The 10720-nt window shown below is 39.8% G+C and overlaps 1 protein-coding gene across 1 annotated transcript; it reads right to left on the minus strand.

Annotated features, from left to right (window-relative positions):
* Positions 1-1724: 1724 nt before the first annotated feature.
* YOD1 (YOD1 deubiquitinase) lies at positions 1725-4610 on the minus strand. Its single transcript, XM_044676721.1, is given in 4 exon segments — positions 1725-2533; positions 4271-4498; positions 4501-4585; positions 4587-4610. Coding segments are annotated over 4 exon segments (1044 nt in total). The 3' UTR covers positions 1725-1826.
* Positions 4611-10720: the final 6110 nt, after the last annotated feature.

Here is a 10720-nt window from a genome sequence, read left to right on the forward strand (position 1 = left end):
AATTTTTAATGAATTCAAGCACATTTTGTTAATTATTCCTGAAATAAAGGTAACTTTTCTTAAAATTTCCACTAAAATGTAAGCACTGTCGGGGCAGGGGTGCCTAACAAGGTCTTACACATTAGATGCTTAATAACTGTTTGCTGAATAGTTCACAATATAGGCTTTAAACACTCACCCTAAGAATGAAAAAAAAAAATATTTCTCTAATTCAAAAGATCAACCAAATAATGGACTCAAGGTGACATTTAAGTGCTTTCAATTAAAATATGCAATTAGCTTGCCAGACCCTTAACTATACCCAAACAGATCAAGATTAATAGGACAAGAACTTCAAAAACATTAAACCTCATGAGGTTGTACAATGTGTTATATTCATTTTGATTGAACATCCCTGATCATAAAGTAGGATTATGAAAGAGGTAGTAGACAACTTTACTTATGAGATCTTATATCAGTTTCTGAGAGGGTGCCTAGCTGATTTTAGTCCAACAAGCAAAAGGGTACACAACTAAGGTAGAGAACAGGGAAAATTCTGAAATAGCTTAGTAAAAAAAGGATTTGACAGTTTCTATATTTCAGAGACACAATAGCTTACTTTCTTCTACCAAAATAATCTAGTCAACATCACTCTAAGTACCTCAAAACAGGGCAAAAAGAGAAAAAAAAAAAAGATGGAAATTTAAAAATGCTAGTTTAAAGAAATTAGACCTGGCATAAGGACTTTGCTTTTCTGTGGTGCTAAGGCTAGCAACAATTTAACATTTATAGTCCTGTGTAACTAACACAAAAGCAATTAAGTAAGGAATGGTCATTACAAAAAGAATCCAAACTTTACCAGGCCACTTCAGCTTTTTAAAAAAATTTCAATAGATAAAAGTATGAATAAAAAGCAGAAGAAATTAAACACACACAAGATAAAAAACAAACCAAACATCTTTTGCAAAGTTCGAATACTTGAATTTTAAGGAACTTCAATGAAAAGCGTCTTGTTCTTTTCTTTTTTTAAAGCTATGCTTAATTTAAAAATCTTATCCAATAAGTTATTAGCTAATAAAAATTAAGTTAAAACAAGGATGCTGGTCTTTTAAAGCTTCAGTCAGCTCCTTCACCATAGTTATGAATTTAGGCACCTTATCCCCTACATTCTACTTTTATATACTATAAATCTTAAACAGGGCACTGTCAGATTCAATTTTTGAGATAACACTCATAGGAAGAAGTTGTCATCCCTGTAGAAACTGCTTATGTAACATACTTATACCTTGCAAAGTATTTGCAAATATGAAAAGTCTACCAACTTTCAGCATAAAATCAGGCTGACCACCCTGCAGTCATTTAGGGAATTGCTCCTTAATTGAAAGTCATAATTTAGAAAGGAGTATTATGTTTTCAAACTCAGTGTTATTCAAAGGTCTAAGTTGCTCTAGACACTGTTGTGTGTATATGCAGTGGTGTCACATGAAGCCTTCCACATTACCTCCAAATGTGCCAGTTGTATTCTTCTATCAGCTAATGCTGCTCAGTGCTAGCTTATATGAAAAACTCTCTTCAGGGTAGTGTCAGGGCACAAATGCAAGTGAGAAGCACCACTCACTGTCACACCTGGCAGGAAGAGAGCATGTATCACCACTGTAGACACAGATCTGTAAACTTGCACACTAATTTTAATCTTAACAAGGAATCCTAGTGTCTTCATTGTCTTAAGTAAAAAGGGTGTTTCAAGCATTATGTCCTTTTGTCTTTTAGGTTTACAGAGAGCTTATTGGAAAACCCAGAGCCTTCTGGATGACTGAGGTAGTAGACAATGCTTCCTCCTGCATAGATCACACCTCTCCAAAGTTGGTATGGCCAGTCTCCTTGGCATGTTCCCTTGCTTCTGCTTGTCCGGTTAACCCCTTTTGGCACACCATGCATCTCAGGGTGAACCGGTTTACATCAGTAAACTGCCTCTTTCTTCTAGCTTCATCTGCCAATTCCAATGCTTGTGCAAGAACAATGTCATCATTGGAGGAAAAGATGGTCAAGGGAGGACTATCTGGGTCAGGGAAGTTTCGCTGAAGTGGATCATAGTGGATGCCATCATAAATTAGTAGTACCCTTTTGGTGTAACCAGCATCTTCCCCAAAACGGTCAATTCTGACTGTCTGAGTGTCCACTACACAAATTTCACATTGATAAAACTTTGACAAAATGGATATCTCAATAGCTCCTCCCCAAGTGTCATCTCTTCTAATCCAGTCACAGTACTCTTGATTTGTTTTTCCCAATAATGCCTCACAATAGAATTCTGGATCACTTGCTACTATCTCTGCTATAAGATTTCGCATCTCAGGGGCACAAGCTGGATCCAAAACTCCCCCTTCAACTACATAGTACACACTGGTGAAGAGGCAGGAGTTATCTGCTGGGACCACAGTCCTGGAAAGCACAGGCAAAACTTCCCTGAATGAAGTATGAGCACCATGTTTTGTAACTGCAGAAGATGAAGTCTTATGCTTGGTTTTGTCCTCTTCGATGATCAAAGTATCACCTGTTAAAAATAAAGCACATCCAGAACTGCAGAGGAATATTTAGATGAAATATGGCCCACTAGCCAGTCTGTAAATTACAAATAGGAATTAAAGTATAAACATTAAGTTATGGATATAACTTTTGTAAAAAAGTAACTAGTAAACATTCATTCCTTTCAGTATCTTCCTTGGATTACTGTTGTTTGTTTTGTTTCAATTCATGTTGTTTCTCAACTTAGCCAAGGGAATTTGGCTACATATATACATCATTTATGGCTCCAGGTAAGAAAGGATCAAAAGCAAAAATTTCTGACAGAGCCTATAACTTCATTAGTGTGTGAGGCAGCTAGGTGGTGCAGTGGATAGAGCATCTGGCATAGAGTCAGAATACCTAAGTTCAAATCTAGCCTCAGATACCTACTGGCAATGTGATCCTGGGCAAGTCATTTAACCACTGTTTGCCTCAGCTTCCTTATCTGTAAAATGGGATAACAATAGTACTCTACCTCCAAGTTGTTGTGAGGTTCAAATGAGATAATAATTGCAAGCTCATTAGGGCAGTTCCTGGCACATGATACTTATGTATATGTTAGCTGTTGTCATTATTATTAATATGAGTTGGATGCTGATTGAAAATCTTCTAAAATTTAAGAGATAATCTAAAAGAATTGCTGCAAGCAAAAAATTTGTCCATCTCAAGCCAGTCTGGTGAGAAGTCTCTGAACTTAGCTTAGCCTAGTCCTCACAAAATAAACAAAACAAAACAAACAATAACAAACAGTCAGACCAGCTGTCCCAGAGCAAATATTCAAAATCTTTCCAGCTTGGCATACCTTTTAGAAACCCAAGGTCACCTCCTAATGAGGCATCAGAGAAGAATTAGAAAGCCTCCTAGATCCCTTTGAACATAGAATCCGGTATTTTACAACTTACTTAAAATAAAGAAAACAGAATCGGAGAAGCAAAAAGAATTCTTACTTAAGACCACTAGGGGGTGCACTGAAAGCAAGATATTGACTAGGCTGTTATGTTTACAGAGTTTTTGACACAACAACAGTAAGGTGCTAATTAGAGAAGTTGCTCTTCAGGTTTCATTTGTCAGCAGAAATAATTGCTACTGGTTAGGGTGGAAGAAGGCTTTTTAAAGGAGGGGTAAAAATGTCATTATAATAAAAGTAATCTTAGAATAACCTAGTACCCATAAGTATGAATATAGAAATGACTTAAACCTGGAACATTTGGCAGATAAAAGCATAACCTTTCTCCACTAGCCTTCTCCTTCCCCTCTCCCAGCTCCCCATTTCTTTAGGGGGGGGGGTTGGGAGGAGAGAGAACTTTGGGACCTGGTCCACGAAAAGATGCTTCGAAGAAAGAAAAGGGAGCAGCAAGAAGTTCCTACACCTGTAAAATTCTGGAGAAGGAGAGAGAATGAATGAACGGCGATACGGCGGCCCCCAACGTTCGGGTGGGCAGAGTGGAGAGGGAGGTCAGTTCTGTCCCAGTGTCCTTGGGCCACCTGGCTAAGCCCTCAGTTTCCCCACCTGTCAAATGGGGCATAAGCATCCCAGACCCTGCCTCCCAAGCCGGCACTAGAGGCATCCGGGGCTCCTCCTGGCTCTTCCCCGAGCCCGGGGTCTGCTCCTGGGGTGTCCCGCGTCCCAGACCGCCCGCGGGAGCACTCCCTCCGGGGCCCTGACATGAGCCCGAGCCCTCCTCTCCTTCTCTCCGGGGATCCCCCCGCGGTCCAAAGCCCTTACCCGACTGGATAGGCAGGTCTCCCAGCACGGTCTCCCCGTTGCTAAGGTCCAGGCACTCCGGGGGAAAGCCAACGAGGATCCGCTGCCCGCCGGGGGCGATCCCGGTGAGGGCGGCTATTTGGCCCTCGAGCTCCCGCACGCGGGACCGGCTCGAAAGACCCTGCAGGACGTGGGTGCCGTTCTTGGCCTTGCAGCGGAGCCGCCACATCGCGTCCACCCTACCGCCGGACACCTCCCGGGGCCTGCCTGGGACACTGCCGGACGGAGGGAGACGCCGCCGCCGGGGCAACCGGCCGGCGGATGGAAACCAAAATGGTCGCCCCCTCGCCGGGATAAACATCGCGAGAAGTCGCCACGCCCCCTTTCCCCGCCCTCCAGAGGGACATGTGCTCGCGAGACTTCCGCCGGCTCTGCTCAGAACCCTCTTGGGAGATTGGATAGTCTTAAAGGAGCCACACCCTTTTTTCCTCCCACTCTCACGCTGCCAATCCCTCCTCCATCCTAGGATGCACAACCGGTTGGATGACTGTAAGAGCCAACTTCGTGTCACCCGGCGCAGCAAAGGCTTGCACCCCCTAGGTGGGGAGGCCGGCCGGCCAGCGGGAGGACACGCTCGCTCAATGGATTGGAATGTCCCTTCACACTTGCTAAGAGGTCAGAACTGGACCTAACCACGTCTGACACTTACTGGGCAGGAATGAAAAGAATTTGCCGACAGAGAACAAAGGGAGGGATGGAGGGAGGAAGAGCCTTTGAGCCTCGTCAGAAGCTCGTAGCCGCCCCAAACACTGACTCACCCGATTTTAGTGGACCAAGGGGTTCTTTACACCCCAGTGTGGAGTGAATAGCGCGAGGTAACTTGCCACATCTAAAGGAAACGCGTGGGAGGCCTGGTCCTGGAAGCCCAAGTGTAACCTGCAAAGAACAAAAGTACACATTTCGGATAGCGATGCCAACAGTTTTCATACAGGGCACTTCAGCATTTAAAAAGAGATTTACACACTTTATAATAATGACGCTGTAACATTTATATAGATACGACATATGTATCCACACCCACATACGTGTATAAAACTTACTATGTGCTTTATAATTATCTCATTTAATTTTCATGACCCTGAGAGGTAGGGGCTATTAATCCCCTATGGGAAAACTGAGGCAGGCAGAGGGCTTTTTTTTTTTTTTGGTATGTGACTAGCCCAATTTCACATAGCTAGTGTTTGAGACCAGATATAAACCCAGGTCTTACTGACTTGAGTCTGTTGTTCTATCCACTGCACCACCAAACACAGGTACAGGTAATATGTAAAATAATAATAATAAATGTATAATATATACATATAATAAAATATTAGTATAATTATATTATGCTGTGTATATATTACATAGTAATATATAATTGTTCCTGACTCCATACCCAGCACTCTGTCCATATCATCTATCTAGCTGCTTAATAATAATGATGATGATAATGTTCTAATGTTATTAATTGATATTATAATGCAATTATCTTACATATAGCATTATATATTATACAGCAATACCTATATATTATATAAGTTGCATAAGTATATAAAATAAAGAACATTTGCATATATAACATTTTCAATATACTTATTTAAATGTCATATGCATATACATATTTACTAATATATAATCACATCTATTATACATTAGATAATATAATTGATGTCAATTATTGTTACATGTTTTATGATTTACATATTATATCTTACATATAACACATTTACATTGTGCATTATAAACTAAACATATAGTATATATATTTATATATGTAATAAAAATACTATATATTATTATTACATATTGTATACAGTTAATACTATGTCATTATTGTTATTATTATTATTATTATTATTATTAAGGCAGATAGATGGCATAGTGGATAGAAAACTGTATCTGGAGTGAAAAAGACCTGAGTTCAAATTCAGCCTCATACACAAGCTGAATAACGCTTGAATCAAGTAATTTCTGTCTGTTTCATTTCTTCATCTGCAAAATGGGGATTAAAATACCACCTAACTCCCACAGTTATTGTGGAAATAGAATGAGCTTACATAGGTAAAAAGCTTTACAAACCTTAAAATCCTATGCAAATACTAATTGTTGTTATTATTATCATTATTAATCCCATTTCACATGAGAATAAAGTAATTTGCCTATAGTCACAGCAACTAGGTGTCAGAGACACAATTTGAAACCTGGTCAACCAGACTTCAAGTTCAATATATTATTTACTATTAATTACATACTTTTCATTTTGATCAAAGCAACAAGCATTTTTAAGGTTATGTATTAGATACAAGGTTACACAGAACCAGCAGTTAAACAGTCCTTTTACTCAATGATTTGGGGGGAGTTGAGACAACATATTCTCAGAGAAATACAAAGTTGGTGCATGATAAATACACAGTAATTGGGTGGGAGACACCAGCTACTGGGATAATGAGGAAAATCATATGGGCCATAGCACTTCATCTGTGCTTGGCAGGAAAATGACACAATAAGGGATCGCAAGGGGATGAAAGAGCAGAGAGTGTGTTCCAGGCATGGGACAGACTACAAAGGCACAAAGACAAAGGATCTATAAGGAACAGCAGATAGTAAACAAATAGTACAGGGTCTCCCTTTTGTCTCTGGTGTGAGGGCTTGCCAAGCCTTTTTAGGGTTGCTCAAACTACCTACTATCCAGCTCTCAACTGTGGCTTCAAGAAACTATGGCATGCTTGGGCAGCCACACCCCAGTAAAACTGTCTTCAATTGATATTCCCCAATTGAAGGACATTCCCTCATTTTCCAATTTTTTGCCACCACAAAGAGCACAGCTATAAATAATTATGTACAAGTCTTTTTCCCTATGATCTCTTTGGAGTATAAACCCAGAAGTAGTATGGCTGGATCAAAGGGCAGACAGTCTTTTGTAGGCCTTTTCACATAGTTCCAAATTGCCATCCAGAAAGGCTGGATCAATTCACAACTCCACCAGCAATGCATTAATGTCCCAATTTTGTCACATCCCTTCCAACATTTGAAGTAGACTAAATAGATTAAAGAATAAAGTAGAATCAAAGTAGATTAATCCATTCCTGCATTATTTAAGAAACTGACCTAGGCCCTCCAGGTGGGCAAACAACCTAGGCAAGTGAAGGGTGTTATGAGTAAGATTAGATTAGCTAGTTATTAGGTATTGATTATATATTGATTAGGAAGTACCTAGCAGGAAGGAGCTGGAGCTGGGAATTCCAGGTTGGAATGAAGGAGGAGGAAGTCTATCTGTGTTCTGTGTGTGGACTCCATTAGTGGTAGGCAAAAATTGTTGCCAGCCTGGGAGACCTCAGAGCAAAGGACACCTTGCATCCTGTTTTCCCCTGGGATCCTGTGTGGTGTGGCATTTAAGGAAAGAACAAGATCTACAGAGCCAAGAAAAGAGGACAGTGCTTCAAGCAAACCCCTTACTGCTTGGTTCCTGAGACAACTGTAGCTCCTGGCATCCAGACATCATCAGTGGATTGCAGTGAGAAATCCCAAAGCCACAAAAGCCCAGCTGTACTCAAGCCTGGCAGGTTCCAGGTTTGAGGCAGAAACCCAGAGACTCCAGTATAGCTCCTTGGGCCCTGTTAGTTAGATAGCTTAAATTAGTGTAGTTGAATAAGACCTTCCCTGTCCCTTTGGGTTTTGTTATTAGGTGTTAAGATTTTAGAGTAGTCATTCCTATCCCTCCTTTTAGTTATTTCTAACTAAAACCCAATTTCACCTTGTTACCTTGTCAGTTAATTCAAGGCCTCTGGCCAGAGTGACAGTTGGCTGTTATTTTTTCAGTTGGGAGTGTACAAGACTTCAGTGATCAGTTTTAGTCTCTCTTACATCCCAGAGAGTGTTCCCACAAACACCATAGTTGATTTTTAATATCCCTGGTGACCCCATTACTTATATTTTCCTACAAGGGTCAGAGTCATAAATTCCCCCTGAAGATAACAAAAGGACACCAGTACAAACAAATGGGTCAGGATGGAATACAAGGTAAACACTCATAGTTAACTGGGGATAAATGTTTAGGTACAAACAAATAGGTCAGGATAGAATGTAGGGCAAACATATAGCTAACTAAGGTTGAGTGTTTAGGTATATGCGAAGAGTAAATACCCTGAATGTTACCCACTTATCACTTACCAATGTTTGGTGATGAGTTTTGTCTAGACAAATAAGAACCTGGATGTGAAAGGGAATAGCCTTGTATCATGTAAACTATATAAGCTATATTGTAATGTTAGTCTGCACAGCTTCCACTAGGAAAGACTGTCCCAGCTGGTAATAATAATAATTTTTTTCTCTTTTCTCCTTCCTTAACCAATGAATAACAGTTCCAATAATTGAATTTCTGGGTGTCTGGACTCCTGTTATGAAATACTCCACTTCACATTCACCACTTCCCTTTGCTGTCCTGTTAGCTAATCTGCTAGGTGTGAGGTGGTACCTCAGAGTTGTTTTGATTTGCATTTCTCTAATTATAAGAGATTTAGAACACTTTTTCATGTGCTTTTTGAAAGTTTTGATTTCTTTATCTGAAAATTGCCTATTCATGTCCCTCGCCCACTTATCAACTGGGGAATGGCTTGATGTTTTGTACAATTGATTTAGCTCCTTATGAATCTGAGTAATTAGACCTTTGTCAGAGTTTTTTGTTATAAAGATTTTTTCCTAATTTGTTGCTTCCCTTCTAATTTTGGCTGCATTGGTTTTGTTTGTACAAAAACTTTTTAATTTAATGCAATCAAAATTATTTACTTTACATTTTGTAATTTTTTCTAACTCCTGCTTGGTTTTAAAAACTCTCCCCTCCCAAAGGTCTGACAAGTATACTATTCTGTGCTTACCTAATTTACTTGTAGTTTCCTTCTTTATATTCAAGTCATTCACCCATTCTGAATTTATCTTGGGATAGGGTGTAAGATATTGATCTAAACCCAATCTCTCCCATACTGGCTAAACAAATTGTGGTGTCTGTTGGAGATGGAATACTATTTTGCTCGAAGGAATAATGAACTGGAGGAATTCCATGTGAACTGGAATGACCTCCAGGAATTGATGCAAAGTGCAAGGAGCAGAACCAGGAGAACATTGTACACAGAGACTAATACACTATGGTACAATTAAACATAACAGACTTCTCTACTAGCAACAATGCAATGATTCAGGACAATTCTGAGGGACTTATGAGAAAGAAAACTATTCACATCCAGAGGAAGAACTGTGAGAATAGAAACAAAGAAGAAAAAACTGCTTGAATACATGGGTTGATGGGGATATTATTGGGGATATAGCCACTTAAACAATCACCCTAGTGCGACTATCAATAATATGGAAATAGGTCTTGATCAATGATACATGTGAAACCTAGTGGAATTGAGTGTTGGCTACAGGGGGCGGGGGAGGTTTGGGGAGAGGGAAAGATGTAACCACGGGAAAATATTCTAAATAAAATAAATTAATTTTTAAAAAAAGGACAGTGCTTGGCACATAGTAGGCTCTTAATAAATGCTCATTAAACAATTTTTAAAAACTGTCTAGGCAGATAGGTTAAACCAGATTAAGGCTAAACATGAGACATCAAACTGGTCAGTGATTTAGGTGGGTACCTACTCTAAGCATGTGAAGACTTCCCCGGTGGAATAGGTGGATGCAATTTGTTCCGATGGGCCATGAAGTTGGCAGAAGGTGGCACTGTGGAGCACTTAAGAGCTTGGTTAGACACCAAAGATGCCAAGTTCATTCACTGCATTCCAAGCCATCATCAGTTGTCTTGACCTTTATTTTGCCACTGGACTTGGATGACTGGAAGAGACACTGAGGCTGATGACTTTGTACATCTCTACCTCACTTAAAATCAGTTTATTCCAGAGTCAAAAGACATGGCCAATGATGTAATTTTGGTCTTCTTAGAGTGAAAAGAAGGACTGTCACTAGGATGCCAAAGTCCAGTGCTTCCTGTATCTCTAATATGTGACCTTTAATTCAAAAAGGCATTCATGAAATGGCTACTAGATGCAAGGACTATACTTTAAGGATATGAAAAATGAAAAATTACATAGTCCCAGTCCTCAATGACTTATCTAACGGGGGAGAGGGTATACAAGAGGGACACAAATAAATCTGATATAGGGAGGAAATGTTATGAGGGTAAAAGAGATCTAGACAAAATGCTGTACTCTTAAGAAAATTTGGGCAATTTTGTTCCCCTTTGGATGAATTCCCCAACTCTGCCTTTGTAGCAAGTCTCCTAATAAAAGATGAGTATATCATCAATACCATCTGACACAAAGTGTACCTGTCAATGTGGAATCTATTATTTTTTATTTTTTAGAAGAAATTTTTCCATGGTTACATGACTCATGTTCTTGCTCTCTCTCCCCCACCCCCCCTACCCCCACC

Source organism: Gracilinanus agilis, chromosome 4 (assembly GCF_016433145.1).
Source record: "Gracilinanus agilis isolate LMUSP501 chromosome 4, AgileGrace, whole genome shotgun sequence".
NCBI classification, from domain to species: Eukaryota; Metazoa; Chordata; class Mammalia; order Didelphimorphia; family Didelphidae; genus Gracilinanus; species Gracilinanus agilis.